Genomic DNA, 20,891 nt, shown 5'->3' with positions numbered 1-20,891 from the left:
GAGGACAAGGGGCTGATCAGAGTAGGATGGGCGAGCCATGCCCAGGGAGGCATTGATCTGCTTCTGAGGGAGGCAGTGCCTGCTGGAGGCAGCCCCTCCCACTGCAGGACCACCAAGAGAAAGCGCCGGGCTCCATCGGGCTAGTCCAAACTTTCCAAGGAGCAAACTGGAACTTTATGAGGTCATATTTGGGGTAATTCCTAGGTATTTTGGGGTGAATTTAAAGGTTTTGTTGTGCTAGGCAGCCCCTGAAAATGTTTTGAAGCTGCTTGTCCTATCACGCATGAGCAACGCCTAATGCTAATCAAGGGCTAATCAAAGGACTAGTTATTGAGCCATGGAGAACATTGCGTGCTTTTTTTAAAATCAAAAGCGAAACTTGCATTAAGCATAAATTAAGCATAACAAAGCATAATAGTACTAACTTTTATATTTTCAAATACAATAAACAGTGAAAACAGTATCTAAGGAAGTATAATAGTCTTACATTTTGAGATCTGTAACCTTTTCCCTATACTTTTATTCAAGGGAGAATATTAAGACTTTCTTCTCTCACCTAAATCAGAACTGCCTAATAGAAATATAACATGGGCCACATATATTTTCAAATTTTTCTAGGCACGTTAAAACATTTAAAAGAAATAGATGAAGTCAATAGTACATTTTATTGAAACCAGTAAATCTAAAATATAATCATTTAAACATATAATCATGTAGAAAATTAATAATGAGATATTTTACATTCCTTTTTTCACACTAAGTCTTCAAAATATGGTGTGCATTTTACAGTTACAGTTCATCTCAATTCAGATGAGCCAGTAGCCCCATCTGGCCAAGGACTGCCATTCAGATAGCACAGACGAGGGTTATTCGAAATAATACCCATTAGTTCACCTGCCTCTGGAACTCAAGACTCCTGCAGATTTAATCCCATACAAAAGTTCTTCCCTAGAACTGCTCTCTAGGTATCCCAGGAAGTTCTTTGTCAAAATTCCCAGAACGCTGTTTGAGGTTTCTTGTCCACGATCAAAATCAGAAATAAAAGAAAAAGGAGAGTTATATGCACCTTACATTTCCCAACACAAACTCTGCACCTCTTCAACCTCTGTGCCTTTGCTTACACAGTGAGTCCTGCCTGGACAGGCCTCCGTACCCACTCACACTAAGGACCTGGTCTAATTCCTAGGGCACAGTGTCAGCCTCCTCCCGCAAGCCTTCAGTAGACCTTCCCAGGTAAGAAGAATCTCTCCCTTCCTGAACTACAGAGCAGTTCCACATGAGCTTGTATTCAGTTTATTGATGTACTTGTCTTTTCCAGCCAGTGCTCTCTATCTCTAAATCAATGGTAGTTTTGCTCAGCCCAGGCAGCATATGACTGCTGACTGCTCGCTCCTTATTAAACCTCACTTCCCTGGTTTCTTTAGCAACTACCCTCCTGAGCAGTCTCTCCTGTTTCACCCTATGTTCTGCGTGCGCTTCCTTGATGACTTCCCCTCTTCTATCCTACCTTTAAATGAAGTCCTTCAGGGCACCGTCCTCCCTCACCTGTTCCCCAGGACTCAGCTATTATCTCAGACTCTCTCAAACTCGTACCCCTAGTCCAACAGTTTCCTGAACTCCAGACCCTGGGGCCCAATTGTCTCCAGTACGTCTCCGCTCTGATGTACTTACGTAGAGTTACTACGTCCCAGGCACTGTTCTAAGTGTGTAATGTTTATTCATTTATTTATAACTTGTAACTCATTTTACAGATAAAGGAAACTGAGGTACAGAAAGAATGTGTGAATTGAATCATCCCAGCTCCCTAAACTTGAATCTCCTCCAGTATATCCTATCCTGTCCAGGGTCCCAACATCCATCCAACACTTCATGTCAGAAACCGGGGTGTTCTTTGATTCCTACTCACTCTTTGATCCTACAGAGTCCTATTATCTTTCCTCCTAAATAGCTCTTGAATCTGTCCACTTCTCTCCGTCCTCACCGCTAATACTTTAGTCTAAGGCATGTTTCTCTCTAACCTGTAGGATTAGGAGGCAAAAGCCTCCAAATGGTCAACCCAGAACCCTTCTTTAGCAGAGCACCTTGCATGGTCTTTTAGAAAAGCGATCAGATCACCTCAAATCCCTGCTTAAAATCTTTCATGGCTTTCCACTGCCCTTAGGGTTTAATCCAAAAACTTTAGTTCTTCTGGTCTTCATTGTGTACCCCAAAAGGACCCAGCTTCTGACTTGACACTCACATATACCGTTTCTTCTGCAGTCATTGTCCTGAACCTCATTCACTTATCATCTCGGTGAAAATGTCACTGCTCACAGGGGCCACTGTGACTTCTCCCAGTCTAGAATACACCTTTCTGCTAGGCACTCCCATGCCCCCACCCCCCAAATGCTCCCTGTCCTAGCACTCATCACACTTGTCTCTGCTCCTCAAGATCAGTCTTCCCTACTAGGCTTTCACATTCTTGGAGGCAGGGGAGGTCTCTGGTGGCTCATCACTACATCCCTAGGACCCCCCCACAGCCCAGCACCCAGCAGTCTCTCCAAGAAATACTGTTCACTTGTTTGAGAGATACCTGATGCTATTCTTCCTGCAGGCAAGACTTGTCTGACTCACCCTTGTTTTTGCTAAAGTGCCATGCAAGGGTCCCTGTCCTGAAGATGCCCAGTAAGTATCTGTTGAATAAAAGAGCCAAAGAAAGGAACACTGCCCATCACATCCTTCTTTCAAAACTCACTCTACTCAAGAAAACATCCCTGACTAACACGGATCAGGCTCCAGATAGTATTCTACACTAGCAAACACTTTGTCCCCACCACTTGCCCCATCTAGAGGAAAGCTAAAATCAAGAAACAGTGAGTTTTCCTAAACCTGATGTGACAAGGAAGCTGGACAACTTTTTCATATAACCTGCATAATCTCATCTTACAGGGACCCTGTCATTGAAAGAGCTGGATTGGTTTAACCAGGTATATTTATTAGCAAATACAAGTATAAAACTACATTCCAACCACATGGCATTCTTTCTTTACTGGCTTACTAATGGCCCACCACAGAATGAGTGACCAAGAGCTAATGGTAGATGAACTTGTACTTATGGCTCTTTACCAGGCCTGGGACCTCCCATGGTGTGCAGACTTTGTCTCACCACCAGACCTCCAAAGAGAGAAGAAATCATACTTCTTTCCTAGTCTATTTGTGGCCATGGTATAAAGCTGCACACACAGGGGCTTCTCACAAGGGCAGTCTGAAGGCTGGCCTGGGCAGGCACTGCATAGTCAGCACAGGCTGGTCCTGGTGTGAATGGCAGAGCTTCCACCTGCCCCTTGTTAGGTACAGCCTATAATCATCCCAGGCCTGAACTGGGACCCCACGCATGACAGACATTTCCACCTCCATGTTCCTAGCCAATCATCCCCTGTTCCGAGGTGCCCAGTGTCTGCCCACAGAATCCCACTATGTCTCTTCTTTGTGTCTCGGACATTAAAAGATCCCAGGGAAACTCCAAGGAGCAGAAGAGAGAAAGGCGTCAAATGTTCTGATGTTCTTTGAGATGTCTCACCATCTTAGTTTGCAAAGCCCAGAGCTGCCCCTTCCTATGATAACCTAACTACTGCACCCTGTGGTCTACAATCCAATGCAGAGAGGAGGTAGGACCATTCTTCTGGGGACACCCTTTATTGCTGTCCATCCCAGCAAGAGATTCTGGTTCCCCAACATAGCTGAAGTGTCCTGGGGGCCTACCTCCTCCCAACAGGAGTTTTGAGAGATGGAGACCCCAGGACAGGTGCCCTGCCCTCTGTCCAGTTCTGCTTATCCATCCACCCTCCTCTCCATTGTCACTGTCCCTCCCCACCCTCTCACTGACCACCAGCTCTGCAAAGCGGATGTTGAGCTCCTCTGCGTTTGGGATGGGGCTGGAGAACTCCATGAACTGCAGAGGGTGGTTGTCCCGGAGGTTGATTTCGGGGATGTCACTGCCCCCGAAGCAGCACAGGAAGCCCAGGCCATGGCGGCTCCTCTTGCGGGGGGCCATGGTCACTGCAGGCCAGGGGGTGTCAGCAGGCAGATGCCCTAGGTCCTCATTGTGATCTGGACAGGAGGAGATAACACAGGGTAGTCAGGCATCAGTCAGATAGGCTGAGCAGAGGTCACCCTGCCTTCATAACCTCTGTCCCACAGGCTACCAGGAGCCCTCAACCCAATAGCAAAGCCCCCCGGCCCTTCCTCCCACAGCATCCCTCTGTTCCCACCAGCTCTTTCCACCTGGAGGTATTTACGTATCCTCCCCACCATGCCCTCTGAGTGTTACCTGCCAAGATACTTTCACATTCCCCTTCCTTGCCCTCAGAGAAGGACAAAGGCTGGGGTCACTGGATGTGACTTCCATGTGGCTAGAGCTGACTTTCCATGAATGTGCAGATGGGATCCTACTCCCTGTCTTAAGATCAGCTTCCAGCAAGGCTCATTTACTCACTTGATTCATTTCCAGGTCTGAGGATAACTGATTTAAAGACATGGTCCAATGCGGAGGAAAGGGTTGAAGAAGGCTGGCAGAGGGAACAGTGAGCTAATGATGTGGCATAGCTTCTAGAGCCTGGGTCTCCAGAGGAGGAGAGGACGGAAGGCTACAGAGGCTTGTAGAGTTTTCTGCTCAGTCTTCTGTACCCAGGCATGTTTGGATGAATGTGAAATAGCAACAGGCAGTGGTTCACTGATCCTTCTAGAAGGAAGTGGCCAGTTGTCCTCAGAGAGTTACCCAGGGGAATCAGAGTGAAGCCTGGGTACAGAAATAGGACTGATCATTGGAATGGTATTTGACATCTGCTCAGATTTTCGGAAGAAATCTGCTCAGATTTTCTTTTCATACCAACCAAGAAGAGAGGACACTGTTCTGTCCAGAGACCAGAACTGATGGACATTTAACAGCTGAGTAGTCATTGGAACAGAAAGGGTTAAGTCTTTGGCTCGCCCCTAGGAAAGCCTAGGTCAATGATGACCAGCTTGAGAAAGAACACTATCCCTGTCATTGATGCCACATGGCCTCTAGATCAATTCAGTCCAACAACCAGGACACAGGCCTCCTGAGAGGCAGAACCATCCTCAACCACTGGTTCCTGACAACCTAGGGGGGTTCAGTAGAGAGGCCACAGCTTATGCACCAAACTGCTACCCAGCCAGATTCTCCCCATCCCATACTTGCAGATCTTAATTTTTTTGGACATAAATATGGAATTCTGTTTTTATCCCTGTTGAATATCATTGGTTTGCAGTCAAGATACTTTAGAATTTTGATTCTTAGCTATTTCTCCTGGACTCAGATTATTAACAGATTAGAATGCCTCTGTAGTCATCATGCACATCATTGCTAAAAATGTTGACCACATCAAGGACACAGACCCTAATGACACAACAAGCTGATCTAGGAATGCCAGGGAACTTTCATTAATATGCTCAGGGAACAGTCCTTCAACCAGCTCTAAATCTACGTAACTATGCGCTCATCTAACCCTCTTTTCTATAAAGTCAACATGAGAGATTTCTCCTAAAGCCCTGTAGAACTCAAGATATGCTAAATCTATGATGCTCCTTTGAACCAAGCTCTAGAATCTTATCAAAAGAGAGAACAAGAAAAATGTGGCATAATTTGTTCCTAGGGAGCTAGGGGTAACTTCTGGAGAACACTGCTTTATTTCCTAAGTCCTAGCTAATAATTTAGTATAATCTCATCTGGCCTCTCACACATCATGCTCTATTTTAACTGTCATTCTAGAATTTTTTTTTACCAGCTCTATTTTATCTTTCTTTATAAAGTTTGTGACAGACTTTTTAATAGGCCCAGAAAAGCCTCAAATAATACATTATGGAAGATTGCCCTGGTATTATTGGTTATCTTTTTGCTACTGGTTCTCATAAATATAGTGAGGGCTCCTAGAGGGCAGGGGCTGTGTCTCCTGCTTCTTTGACAGCCATCCCCATTTCTGTAGCCAATCAAAGCCTTGTGCTTCGTGGGGAGTCAATAAATATTTCTTGACCAATTGGGAAATGACCTGTTCTCATGGAATAGGAGGAAAGAGGGGTCCTTATTAATCAGTCAAAAAATATCGATGGAAATCTCAGCTACTAGCAATTGATAAACACTCAAGAACCTTTGTAAGGAAAAAGAGAACCATCCTAGAGGCTGAGGGAGGAGAAGCAGCCAGCAGGCCAGCACAGCAATCCAGGGACATGGTAGCAAAGACCTGGAGTAGAGTAGCATTAGAGTAAAACTGAGAGGAAGGGGGACTTTGGGGTTCCCCTGGGACTTGATAGCCAATGGCAAAGAGTGGGTAAGACAAAGCCCTGGTCTCTGACCATTAGAGTTAGTAAAGCACCAACTCTGCCAGCAGGTAGGGGTGGAATCCCTGGGGGTGCCCTGCCCATTGTCAAGTGTGGGATAATCACATGGAATGCAGACCAGATCCCCTTGATTCCATCAGCCTCCAAAACGCAGCTGCAGCTGGCAAGCAAGACTGCTTTGTTCCGGGCACAAGGCATGGGAAGGGAGCTCCCAGAGGCAGTGGGGAGGCTGGGCTGACAGTACCACGGGGTTCTAGGGAGGGACAAGGAGAACGTGTGACCCCTCTTCCTGCCTTTACTTTCCCAGCTTCTTGTTCCCTAGTCTCCCTCTTACCTTTCTTGGCTCTACCAGAGGAATCAGGCATGGGGGCAGGGGTGGCATATAGCTGGTACACCTTGGCACAGTCTTACATCAGCTGTTCACAGCCATGATTGCTCTGACTGGCCAAAGCCTGTGCCATACCTGTTGTTAAATATTAGAGCATCTCCCCTGACCTCAGGAGAGGAGAAGTAGATACAGACCCTGCGAACAGGAAGGACCATCCCCCGAGAGGACTTCGTGCACTCAGGGGGCTGCTGCATATGTGTCTTTTTGAGGGGCTGTGTTGTGTGACAGCTCCCAAGTATATTTATGTTCCTGAGGACAATGCCCTCCCAACCAAACCCTAGGTCTTTCTTTGCCTCCCTTTTTTTTGTTGTTTTTTTTGTTTTGTTTTGTTTTGTTTTGAGGTAGAGTCTCGCTCTGTCGCCCAGTCTGGAGTACAGTGGCGCAATCTTGGCTCACTGCAAGCTCCGCCTCCCGGGTTCATACCATCCTCCTGCCTCAGCCTCCCAAGTAGCTGGGATTACAGGCACCTGCCACCACGCATGGCTAAGTTTTTGTATTTTTAGTAGAGATGAGGTTTCACCGTGTTAACCAGGATGGTCTCGATCTCCTGACCTCGTAATCTGCCCGTCTTAGCCTCCCAAAGTGCTGGGATTACAGGTGTGAGCCACCGCGCCCGGCCCTCTTGCCTCCCTTTCTTAAGGCCCCATCTGAACATCCAAGACTAAAATCACAGGCTCTCTGCCGAAAGAGGCCTCAGAAATCATGTCACTTCATGGTAGAGATCCAAAAACCGAGGCCCAAAGAGGAACTGTCTTATCTGAGGTCACAGGCCTAGGAACAGAGCTGGGATTAAAACCCAGGACTCCAGCAGCCAGGCTGTGGTCCAGTTACTGCCCCAGCAGACCTTGTCTTCCCCGTCAATGGGCTTTTTTCTTACCTTGCCTTCAGCTCCCCCATAGCCACAGCCTCCCTCCGCTAGAGCTGATCAGTCTCTACAGCTTAGTTTAGAAATCCCTCTAGAGAGCAGGAGAGGTTTACAGAAGCTCCAAAGGCCGCCGCCGCCTCCTCATCAGTAGGAGCTGCTTCCATCGTCTGAACCCTAATTCCTGACCTGCTCCTGCTCTGACACCTCTTTCACTCCAGCTTCCTAGTGGCAGGGCGGGGTGGGGAGCAGAGACTTTGAAGTCAGGAGACCGGGATTTCCCCACCTTTGTTTTCTCAGCTGGTGCTGGTGAGTACTCTTCACCTCTCAAAGCCCCAGTTTCCTCATCTGTGACACCCTGATCACAGGGTCTTCCTCACCGGGTTTCAGTGAGGTGTACAGAAAGCAAGAGAAGTGAAATGCCTGGAGCACACTGGGCGACAGCAGAGGAAGCGCTACCCTGAAGCGGGCCTCCATTCCCATCATCGCCAGCAATGTGAGACTCGCCCTGCCCACAGCCTGCAACCCTCAGCGCTTCTCCAGGCAACGATGCAGTGACCAAGGCCTGGCATTCTGGGAATTTGCCTGGCCAGATTTATGAAGTCACCCGGCTCTGCCTTCCTCTAGGCCAGAGGAGCTGGGCTTTTCCCTGGGCTCTGAGCTATCTCTAGGTAGAAAGATAAGCAAATCTTCATCACTGGCCCTGGACAGGAAGAGGAGAAAGTGAAGTGGCCACAGGAATTCATTTCTGCAAAATCTCTTTAGAAAAGGAACAACGAAGTTTCCACCTTGAAGGAGAACTGAGAAGCAATTTGGAGAAAAGGGGATGCAAAGACAGAAGGAAACCCATTGGACTTGAACTCAGGCCAGAGAGATTTCAGCTGCCCCCACCTCCACCCACTTTTCTCTCCATGAAAACTTCCCCAGTGCCAGCAGCTCCCTGCCCTCCACATCCTGTCTCCTTGCTCCCTCCCCTCTTCCTGTGGGGACAAGTTCTCCTCAGGACTCTTAGTCCCCAAGCACAGACCAGCTGGCCTAAGACACCAAACCATAGGTCACAGCCAGTTAGGCAAGGCCTCCCGTGGCTCCAACCTGACTGCACCCATCACCGTCACAGTCCTTCTAGTTGTAGCAAAAGCACATTGCCTGTCCCATTTCTGTCACTCACCAGCAGGGGTTCAGCAGGCCATGGTGTTAGTCTCTCTGGGCCTCAGTTTCCTTTCTGTGCAATGGCAGGGTTTGACTGAAGACCTCCAAGGACTTTACCAGCTCTGACCTTTCACACTGCCTGCACAATCCTATTCCCGAAGGCTTCCCAAGGGGCTCTCCTCTGCCTGTACTGAGCATTTCCCCCACATTGCTCTCCGAGCCAGGAAGGACTTCCTACCACTTGAGCTCATTCCTTCCATTTGGTTGGTAAAGATGCAATCCTAGCCCTTACCTCAAACCCTAACCCTAGCCACTGCAACACACCAGCTTTTACATTTCAGGACTTCAAAAGTCCCATATCATCAGTGTTTATCCCTGAGTCTTAATAGAAGCAGAATAATACTAACACTTGAGACTTTCCTATGTGCCAGAAACTGACTGTGTCGACATTTTATTCCCCCAACAACTCTCTGAGATAGTTGGCTTCATTTTAAAGAACTTATGGAGAAAAAAACCAAAAATGCAAAACCGAAAACAAAAGCCACAAAAACTGTGGTTCAGAGTGGTTAAGTAGCTTGCCTAAGGTCACACAGCTAGTTAGGGACATAGCTAGGATTCAAACCCAGGACTGTCTGACTCTAAAGCAGTAAGCCACTAAGCCATAAGGCACATGTCCAGAAAGTATCCTAAGCTGAGATCTGCTCAGAGTTTTCTCAAATGTTATACAGATTGATATTCAATAATTCGTGATTCTGCATTTCCTGTGAGCTGGGCCAGGTGTTTTCACAGCTGGGCAATCTCATTTCAGCTTCACAATGACCTTGTGAGGTGGTTATTATCCCCTCTTACAGATAAAGATATTGAGGCTTCAGGAGCTGTTACGTGGCTTGGTCTATGACACCCAGCTGTGAAGAGACAGAGCTAGGACTCACAAGTAAGTATTCTCACTCTAAGCCTAGTGGTCTTGTCACAGAACCAAGCTGACTCATGAACCCCTCCTCCAGCTCTTGAGGACAATGCTATTGCTTTGGGACATTCAAATTGCCTCCTATCAAACTGCCTCTTTTCCTACCTTCAGACACAGGGGTAACAGGACAAGGACATGGTATTGACTATCTCTCCCTGACCACTTCCAAGGTACCTACTGGGAACCAGGTACTATACTGATAATTTTCTGCATTATCTCATTTATTCTCCCAACCCTACAATGATATCACGATCCCTTCTTACTGATGATGACATTAAGAGTCTCAAAGGTCAGGCAAGTTGCCCAAAGTCCAAGTTTTAGAAGTGAAAGGGCTGGGTTTGAGGACAGTAGTGTCTCATTCAAACGAATGTGCTTTTCACCAGCTTCTAGCCATGTGTTGACCATTGACCTGTGGTGAGGACCCAGGAGTAAACAAGATGTGATTCCTTTCCTAAAGGTCTCCTTCTAGTGGGGGAGCAAGGGGAGTCCAGACAGTGACAACAAAGAGAGAGTGAAGTGTTTGGGCAGCCCTGAGAAGGGGGACCTGGTCCAGCCTGGGGGTTCAGGGGTAAAGGGGAAGTCAGGGCAGGCTTCCAGGAGGAGGGGACTTTGAGCCAGCCTTGAAAGAGAGGAGAGAATCAAGGAAGGGTGCAAGAGGAGGGAAAAGGCACTCCAGGCAAGGAAAACGGCATAAGCAGAGGCACAGAAGGAAGAGCATGGCATGTGTGAGCCCAGAGTCCTGATCAGCAGCTTCATCCTTTGCTGGCTAAATCAACAGGCAAAGCAAATGGAAAGGGTATGCGAGTATCCTGGTTTGATGGCAGAGCTGCAAGCGTGCTGGGGAGCCTGCTCCTTTGCCCTTCTCTCCCCACCAGGTCCCCTGGGGCTGGGGCTGCGGCTGGGGCTGGGAATGGGGCCCAGAGCTTCCCAGAGCTGCTGCATGGAACATAAGGAATGTAAACAATTTCCTGCTCCACAGGCGGACATTGCTCCCTATACGCTGACCCTCCACGTGCCATGTGCTGCTGGGAGTCACCCAGGAAAGGGCCCCAAGCCCAGCTTGGGGCCTGGCTCCCAAAGGAAGAATCTATGCTTTTCCATCCCATGTCCCAAATGACACTATCAGACCCTCTGCCCACCCATCTCCCCACTGCCCACCTACACCACACCTGCTTCCACCCCAAGCCTCTGCAGACCATCTCCTCAAGCTGGTGGACAGCAAGCAGGCCTGGAGGTTCCTCTTAGCTCTAATCCATCCACTTCCTCCCTGAAGCTGCTGAATTACCATCGCCCAACTCTACCCTACACATTCGGTTGAATTCTGTTCAATTGCCATCAACTCTAACCAGGCGACTTCAAACAAGTTACTTGGCCTCTCTGAGCCTCAGTTTCTTCAGCCATAAAACAGGGGAAATACAATAGTACATAATTCATAGGGTTGTCAGGAGGATTAAATTAGTTAATATTTGTAAAGCATTTGGAATACAGCCTAGTAAAAGTAAAGACTATTAATAGCTATACAGATAAGCTGCTGTTCTACTTGTGAAGATACCTGAATGTTGACGGTATTATAGAGAGTTTTCTTTCTGTAATTTCATCAGTTTTACATATTACTATAGGGCTTGGCAGATATTACAGGGGCCACGTTCAGCCCACAGACTGTTTTTGTAAACGTAGTTTTATTGGAATAGTCATGCGCATTCATTTAAGTATTGTCTACAGCTACTACCATGCAACAGAGACCGTATGGCCCACAAAGCCAAAAACACTTAACTATCTGGCCCCTTACAGAAAGACTGCCAATTCCTGGATTACTGGATTGATTCCTATGTGACTGACAATATCCAATTATTTTTAGCCATAAAAACACCGATTTCATATGATTCCACGTATCATACTGGCTCCTCACTTGTACTGTCTGACCCACTGAGAGTGCTGCCCTCTAAATCCAGTGATTCCAACCATAATAAAGATATATTTATTGAGCACCTACCATGTTCGAGGTTTATCTCAAACTTTCATCTTCCCTTTTTACAGACGAAGAAACTTGAGGCTCAGAAGGACGCTGGGTGTGAACCTAGGAACTCAAACCAGGTCTCCAGACGCCAGTGTTGCCCTGAACAATCTGACTGACTTGTACTGTGAGCCTCAGGCAGGGCTGGGGGAGAAACAAGGAGCACTTTCAAAAATAAGCACACGCTGTTTCCAGGATTGGGGGAGCTTTTCTTAGCAGACGCCTAAATTACAGTTTCCCCCTAGGCTCTGGGAAAGGCAAAGAAAGCAAAAGTAAATTCTCTCAGCCTCTGAGTCCCCTCTGTGCAGGCCTAGGGGTGGGAGACACAGGGAGGCGTCGCTGAGACCCGAGAAGAGGAAGGAGAGAGAGGAACGTCTTTCCGGAAAAGTGAAACTGAAAATCCCTCAAAGTGACATTTCTCAAACTTGGGGGTGAGGGTGGGAGTTGAGGATTTTCCAACTGGTTTTCTCATTTTGAGAAATCATAAAGAGAATAAAGGTTTCTTGACTCACTAGGGCACTAAACAAGCAGATGATAGTTCTCCAAGGTCATGGTCAAACATTCATTCATTCATTCATTCATTCATCCACCCACCCACTGAGTAAATGCCATGTATAAAGCAACGTTCTGGGTGTCTTATATGAGCCTGACATCAGATCCTAGGATGTAAGGGAGGCAAGGAGGTGCGGCTCTAGGCCCTGGGACTGTAGGTGGGGAAGAGTGACTTCTGGCTGGGAGGATCTGGAACATTCACCAGAGGAACTGTCATCAAAGCTGGGCCTCAGAAAAAGGGAAGGCGTCAGCACATGCCAGGGGCTCGGGGGGTGTCCAGGAAAGCATTCTCAACAAGTGGCATGCCAGAGTGAGAACCTGGCACCAACGACAGCCCAAATGAATGAGAAGCTCTACCAAGGTGGTTCCCACTGCACCTCTCAGGGCTCAAAGAGGTGCAGTGGGAACCAAAACGACAGCCAGAAAAAGGAGGGCGTTGAGTGCCAGGGGAAGAAGGAAGAAGCCATTGGAGAGTGTGTGGCTTGTGGCTGATTAGTTCCTTGGCTTATGGTAGAGGAGAGCGTTTGTGAGGTCTGAAATTAGAAGAGACATTTCTGGTGGCACTGTATGGGGTGGGAAGACAGGAGGGAGAAGTGGAAGAAGGGAAGAGTTAGGAGGCAAGTCTGTGCATCTGGGTGGAAGAGAATGAGACCCTGAACTGCCAAGAATAGAGAGGAAGAGGTGGATGCTGGCGGTGCCATGGAGGGGTGCGGGCACGTGAGTAAGAGGATGAGAGGCTGGACATACAGAGCGAGGACCTGGGCTGACGATGAACCTGGGGAGCATGGAGAGCTCTCTGGGCAACAGCTATGAAGTGAAAGAGAAGGAATTTTAGCGCCCATGTCTCTGCTACCCATTAGCACCGGAAGTCTGGGGCTCCTGGCCAAAGGGAAATCACCCTACACAGGAGAACCCAAGGCCTCGCCCCCTCTGCTTCCAGAAGCCAAGCCCCTCCTCTGGCTCACATAGACGGGGCTGCTGTTACTGAAAGGCGCAGGGAAAGGAGCCTCCAGCTTTCCTCTGTGCTCCACTCCCAGCTCTCCCACCAGAGCAACCCATCACTGAGGCCTCAGCACCGTTCCACAGCCCAGGACTGGGAGAAGCCCCCACTGGCTGCTATTCCTGATCCTCTCTCCGAGGGTCCCAGCACAAAAAGCATTCTGTCACTCTTGAGGGAAAGACCTCGAGGTTCTGTCAGGCCAACTCCGCCCTAGAAACCCAGCGGGGCCTGTGCACATGGCCCCACCTGGCCCCCGGGGCTGCGCCTTCTGCAGTACAAGGTGACCTTCCTGCCTTTCTACAGAAAAGCCCCTGCTCCTGCCTCAGGACCCACAGGCACAGTCCATCTCCTCTGGGAGGGCAGATTGGGACGGGGCAGTGACTAGGGGATAACTAGGGGGTAGGATGGGAGCTGAGCCAACCCCTGAAAGGCAAATGTCGTTGAAAATATAGATTCAGGGTGACTCCTTTTCTCCTCCTCAATTTTGTGTGTACAATTTCACCACTTTATTCATTCGTTCAAACAAAACTTTGTCGAGTCCCTAAGTACCGTGCTCTCAGCTGTGAAAATGTATAATAAGCATGCGTTCAGTCTGGTTGGGAAGGGAGACAAATAAATATAATAAAGTGTGGACATGGTTATGATAAGGGAAGTACAAAGATTTGAGTCTGAGGAATGTCTGCAGAACTGCATCCTAGCGGGGGTTCTAGTCCACCCTAAACCCTCTGCTCATAAACGTGGTTTAGAGGGGACATCGTAGAGTGGAATGAGGGCTGGGAATACTCAGAGATGCTACCAAAGATCAAGAACAGAAGTCCAAGCAAGGGCTATTGATGCCATAGGAGATTGCAAGCACCTCGGGCAAGAGAACATGAGTACTTTGGGCCTTGTCTGTAAATAAGCCGGTCAAACTTGTGTATTGTCAGGAGTTTCTTCTACCCCTGTCACTAGGATCTGTGTCAGACAGTACATGAGGTGTTAAATGATGCTGTTTGAATTGAATCCTATCCCATGAGCTCCCTAAAGGAGCTCATTCATTCATCCAACCATCGTTGATTTTTAGCACCTACTCTATGCCCGGCACTGCTCTCGGGGCTAGGCACATGCAGGTAAACTCATCAGACACAGCTCCTGCCCTCACAGAGCTATTGTCTCCCAAGCTCAGAGTCCCTTTTGTCCTTTGTCTTCAATCCCTAATGCCCCATCCTGTGAATGATTCTCGCCACGTTTTTCTAAAATGCCTTGGATGCATTTGTTTCATTCCCAAACACCAGGCTCCAGATCAGTCCCACGTGATCTCATGCTGAGACCCCTGCCAACCTTTCTCAGTTCCCCCTTTCCCAGTCACCCTGCAAACAGCTCTCTGAATGATGTGCTTCTAGACTTATTCTGCATTCCTGGGTTCAGCTGAATTGACAGCAGCCTAGGGCCCTGGGTGGATAAGAACAGGGTACTCACAGCCTGGGCCACGCTTCAGAAATTTATGAGAGGCAGACGAGATGGCAAAGAGGACTAGGAATGGGAGCCGTGAAAGAGGACTAGGAATGGGATTTTTCAGGACAAAGCATTAGGAGGGATGTGGATTGAGTGGGGTCCAGGAGGGACCCTGAGTCCTTGTGCACTGGACAGGTAAGTACAGGAGATGCTCACTAAAAGGGAGAAGAGAGGGAGGAGAAGACAGAAGACATGAATGCATGTCTTCGACCCTCTGGGTGAAGAGGTGTGTGTGGTATGTATTTATATGTATATGTGGTATGGTGTATGTTTATGTATGTGTAGGTAGTATATGTGTGGTATGTGTGCTTGGTGTATGTGCACATGTACTATATGCGTATGTGGTGTGGTACGTATATGTGTGGTATGTGTGCGGTGTATGTGGTGTGTGGTGAGTGTGGTGGTGGGGAATGTGTATGTGTGGTGTGTATATGTGTGGTGTGTGTGATGTGTGTAGGTAGGGTATGTATATATGTGGTCTGTGCATGTAGTTGGTGTACATGCACGTATGGTGTGTGTATGTGTATGTGAGGTGTAGTACGTATATGTGACGTGTGGTGTGTGGTATGTGTGGTGTGTATGTGATGTGATGCATGTAAGTGGTGTGTGTGGTGTGTATGTTTGTGTATGTGTATGTGTGGTGTGTTTAATGTGTATGTGTGTGCAGTATGTGTATATGTGGTATGGTGTGTGTATGTGTGGTGTGTATGTGTAGTATGTGTGTGGCGTGTGTGGTGGGGTATGTGTATGTGACGTGTATAGGCAGTATACATGCATGTGTGGTGTGATATGGTACGTATGTGTGATGTGTGTAGGGTGTGTGTGGGCACATGGTATGTGTGTAGATAGGGTAAGTGTATGTGTGGTGTGTGGCATATGTGTGGGTGGCATACGTGTATGTGTGGTGTGTAAGAGGTATATGTTCATGTGTAGTGCGTGTGTGTAGATGGGGTTTACATGCATGTGGCATGTGTCTGAGGTGTGTGTATGCGTGGTGTGATATGGTATGTCTGTGTTATTTGTGGTATGTTTGTGTAGTGTGCGTGGTGTGTATGTAGATGGGGTGTGTATGTGGCATGTGAGTGGCATATATGTATGTATGGTGTGTAGGTGGTATATGTTCATATGTGGCATGTGTATAGTGGGGCTGTGTCTGTGGTGTGTGTATATATGGTGTGATGTGGTATGTATATTTGTGATACGTTTGTGTAGTGTATGTGGTGTGTATGTAGATGAGGTGTGTGTGTGGTGTGTGTATTGGATGTGTGGTGTATGTGGTGTGTGTGTTGTGTGTGTTCAGGTGTGGTATGTGTGATGTGTATACACATATGATGTGTGTGGTGTGTATGTGTGTAGCATGTATGTAAGTGGGGTATGTGTGGTGTGTGTGTAGGTGGTATATGTACATGTGTGATGTGTGCATATGTGTATGTGTGGTGTGATATGGTGTCTATGTGTGATATGTGTGTGGTGTGTATGGTGTGCACAGGCAGAGTATATGTGTGGTGTGTGTGTAGGTAGTGTGTGTGTGGTATGTATGTGTATATATATATGTTTGGTACATGTCTATTTGTATCTGTGCTGTGGTGTATGCATTGTGTAGTATGTGTGGTACATATGTGTGGTGTGTGTAGGTTGTATGTATGGTGTGTGTGTGACATGTGTATTGTGGTCTATATATGTGGTATGTGTATGGCATTTGTGGGGGTGGGATATGGGGATATGGGTATGTGTGGGGTGTGTGTGTGGTATGTGTATATGTGGTGTTTATGTGTGGAATGTGTGTTGATGGGGTTTGTGTGCACATGGTGTTTATGGTGTACATGTGGTGTATATGTGTGGTATGTGTGGTATGTATATGTAGGGGGTGTGTGCAGGTTGTGTGTGTGGTGTGTATATGTGTATGTGTGGTCTATGTGGTATGTGTATGCTGTGTGTGTGCTGCATGTGTAGATGGGGTTTGTGTGTGTGGTATATGTGTGGTATGGTATATGTGTAGTATGTGCAGTATGTGTGATGTGTGTATGTGTGACAGGGTATGTTTAGGTGGTGTGTGTGCATGTGTGATGAGTGTGTATGTGCATGTGGGGTGTGTATGTGATATATGTGTGGTGTGGCTATGTCTGGTGTATACACATGGTATATGTATGATGCGTGCATAGATGGGATTTGTGCACGTGTGGTGTGTGTGTGATGTGTATGGGATATGTATGTGTGGTATATACACATGGTATCTGTGATGTGTGTATAGATGGGGTTTGTGTATGTGTGGTGTGTGTGGTATGTGTGATATGTGTGTAATGTGGTATGTGGATGTGTGGATGTGTGTAGATGGTTTATGTGCATGTGTGGTATATGTATGTGTGTGTGGTGTGTGTATGTGTGGTGTATGTATGGTGTGTGTAGTGTGTGTGATGGGGTTTGGGTACATGTGGTGTGTATATGTGTGGTGTGTGTGGTGTATGTATGTGTGGTGGGGGTGTAGGTGATGTACATGTGCATGTGTGGTGTATGTGTATGTGTGTGGGGGGTGTGTACGTGTGGTGTATACGTGTGGCGTGTGTAGTGTGTGATGTGGTTTGTGTACATGTGGTGTGTATATGTGTGGTGTGTGTGGTGTATGTATGTGTGGTGGGGGTGTAGGTGATGTACATGTGCATGTATGATGTGCATATGTGTTCTTCTCCAAAAAGCAAAGACACGTGCTTGTACCGACTTCCAAGTCTAAGTAGAAAGAAGACCCAGGCAACTCCCCAAAGTATGTGAGCAGAGGAAACAGTAAGATCACTGGAAATCAGCCCCCGTGCCAATTTCTGATCAGCCCGCTCTTTGTTTATAAAGGAGTTGCCCAAGCATAATATTTAGCAAATGTTACTGTTCAGAAGGCAATGTCTTTTCTTCTTTTTCCCATGAATCACACTATGGCCTGGGAGCACAGACCCATTCAAAGGATGCTTACATCCACCATAGACCAGAGACTGAATATCCACACATGCATCTCATTTAATCTTACAACCCCGAGAGGTCAGAATTTTTGACTGATGAGGACCCTGAGGTTCAAAACCGGGAGACGATGCCCAAACTAGGGCTCTTCCTGTAACACACTGTCACATTCCAACCCAGTTTCGATTTAGCTCTGGGTGGTGTGTGTGTATGTGTGTGTGTCCAGCAGGTGTAACTGGGTTCCCCTTGGGTGTATACTACAATGGGGCATACCTCCCCGCAACCCCCTGCCTCTGCTATTTGAAATCAGGGTGGTAGGTTTTAGCTATATCCCCATTGAGCTTGAAATAGAAAAAGCAAGTTGCTGACAATAATGTATCCCAAACTATTCCATGCTCCACACTTTAAAACATAAATATTGCACACATTTCTAAAAAGGATAATACTAGTATTTATTAAAAGCTAGGCTAGGTTCAAAATTTTATACCTATTATTTAAGGATGCCAGCATCCTGCAAAAGCAGTAATATGATCTCCGTTTTTACATATAGGAAAAGTAAGGCTCAGAGAAAATCAGTAACTTGCCCAAGTTAGTAAAGTTGATAAAACACGTGACGTCAGTCTGACTGATTCCAACATTCAGATACAGCCTTCCCACTGCAAGCAGAACACAGCTCGTAAACGGCAGCATCACTGTACACCACGGGCATCCCCACAGCCATAGCACCTCCTGTGGTGCACTTCCCATCTCTTCCCCATCTCCCCATCCCAGCTCACAGGAAAGAACTCAGTGCTTGCATAACGAAACCCTGTCCCTAGTCACAGACGGCAATTGGGCCCCATCGTCTCACCACACACTTAGTCACAGAAAGGTCTAGGCTGTCCCACCTTCAGGAATGGCCTCTTGGGCATGCGAGCTGGGCACACTCAGAAGGGCCCTGCGCTTGGTTTAAAGCTCTGCTGTTGCTGTCTTGAAACTTTTAATAATTTTTGAACAAGGAGTCCCGCGTTTTCATTTTGTGCTGGGCCCGCAAATCATGCAGCTGGCCCTGCCCATCTTCTCCAGCAGCCAGCACAGGCAGCCTTTCCCAGGAAGAGTGGCCTGGCTGGCCACTCCCTGTATGTTTCCAAAAATGTTACCCACAGTCCCTGAATGGTCAGGACGGAACAGAGACAAGTTACTTTACTCTGGGGTGCCTTCCTGTTCAAGTGGCCTCGATCTACATCTCCGTAACTGCTGGACTACTCCCCACCCCGATCTTTCTTCCCCATCGCACCCCACTCCTCCACTCCACAATCCCTGGTTTCCAGTCACGGTATCCCACTCATTCCTCCTTAAATGCACCATTGCTCAAGGGACTGAAATTCCTAGAGGGCAGGGACATTTTTATCTCCAACTCTCCCCACAGTGCTCTTTCCATACACATAGCAGGAACTTGATAAGAGTTAAGGGATTAAATGAATTGCTACAATGTTATCTGTCAATTTAAAAAAAGTTTTTAAAAATTGGTATGATAAAAAGTAAATTGCTTTATTTTCTGAATTCTTGACCCTATCAATTATAAGACATATCATCAATGTGATGACATGACATTAAGCATACGCAAAGCTTGTACATCCTTCTGAAATTAAATAATAAAAGCAGGAGACTATTTTAGCTTTGAAACATAGTAAAGAATGGATTTGCTCATTCTGCATGTGGATTCTCAACATTACCCCTCACCCCAATCTCATGCCCACCTCCCCTGCTTCCTCCCTCTCTTCTCTCATCCATCCCCACTGCAGATCCCACCTTCCTCAAGCAGCCTTCCTAACCACTCCAATCTACCTGCATTCTCCTAAATAAACTCAAAGCACTTTTTGTCTGCTGTTTATAGGACACTTCATTGTATACTACCTCGTGGCACCTTACGTTATTTAATATCTTGTATTCATTGTTTTTTATTTTTATTTATTTTTTTAAGACGGAGTCTCTGTCTGTTGCCCAAGTTGGAGAGAGGTGGCACAGTCTCGGCTCACTGCAACCTCCGCCTCCCAGGTTCAAGCAATTCTCCTGCCTCAGCCTACCAAGTAGCTGAGTTTACAGGCGCCCACCACCAAGCCTGGCAAATTTTTTGTATTTTTAGTAGAGATGGGGTTTCATCATGTTGGCCAGGCTGGTCTCCAACTCCTGACCTCAAGTGATCCACTCGCCTCGGCCTCCCAAAGTGCTAGGATTCTACACATGAGCCACTGTGCCTGGCCACGTTTATGTTTTTTATACCAATTAACTTCTCCCCATCTAGACTCTGAGCCCACGAGAATAACTCCTGGTGCAGTGGAATGTGTGCAGCAGGTCCTCAGTCCTCAGTGAGCTCTTCCTGAAGGAACGACATCTAACAGCAGTGTGTGGGGAGAGGCAGAGGAACGAACCTTCATGGCCCACCCAGTGACTCAGGTCCTTCAACTGGCGAAGGCATCCAGGCCTTGGCCAGGCACCCTCAATAGGTGTCTCAAGTGACCCTCAGCAAGTGGCAAAGGAATGCTCCTTTATAAACCTGCATGGTTCAATCAGGCCTTGGAATTCTCAGATAAATGCAGGATGTTTGCATTTGTTTGTTTCATTTCTGTTTTTAATTTCCCCTCCTCCCTGTCAACAAAAGGCATCTTGCATGTAAAAGGTATGAGACATTTTTCCTCTCTGTGCTTTGAGGGATGCTTTCTCTGATGGAAATGAGGCTCTGGCTCCAGGACTCCAGGCTACAGAAACTAAGATTTCCTCTAAGAACACAGGCCAATCCTCAAGCCCTGAGAACAGTCCTTGAATGGACTCCCCATTTCTAAATTGCCTCTTTTCAACCCAGATATCCTTGCAAGCTCTACCCCGATTACTGCCACTGAAGTGATCCCCCTCCTCAATGCCCAGTGTTGAAGCCACTTACCCACCTCATCCTGGAAAGTGCACTGCTGTGTGTCACCTCTTTCCACCCTGTCACCCCTTCAGAACCTTTTCTCAGTTCTCCCTCCTCAAGTTGTGAACAATGTGAAATCTGATCCACCTGCCCCAAGAACTCCACGCTCTCTCTAGCTCTGATTCAGCCGAAGCCACTCAGGTCAGCGCTCCTCCCAGTAACCCCTCCAAGTAGAGGCCCTTCCCCTGGAGCCCCTCCCCCCTGGAACCCCTCCCCCTGGAGCCCCTCCTCCCAGA

General features: G+C 47.5%; 1 protein-coding gene across 1 annotated transcript in view; it reads right to left on the bottom strand.

Annotated features, from left to right (window-relative positions):
- DAAM2 (dishevelled associated activator of morphogenesis 2) overlaps positions 1 to 20,891 on the bottom strand; it is an 85,054-nt gene that overhangs the window by 44,086 nt on the left and 20,077 nt on the right. Inside the window, 1 exon segment of the mRNA XM_017870164.1 lies at positions 3,866 to 4,089. Coding sequence (XP_017725653.1) covers positions 3,866 to 4,089 — 224 coding nt within the window.

This window comes from Rhinopithecus bieti, unplaced genomic scaffold (genome assembly GCF_001698545.2).
Source record: "Rhinopithecus bieti isolate Rb0 unplaced genomic scaffold, ASM169854v2 scaffold_4553, whole genome shotgun sequence".
NCBI classification, from domain to species: Eukaryota; Metazoa; Chordata; class Mammalia; order Primates; family Cercopithecidae; genus Rhinopithecus; species Rhinopithecus bieti.
This window is presented reverse-complemented; position numbering and strand designations above follow the sequence as displayed.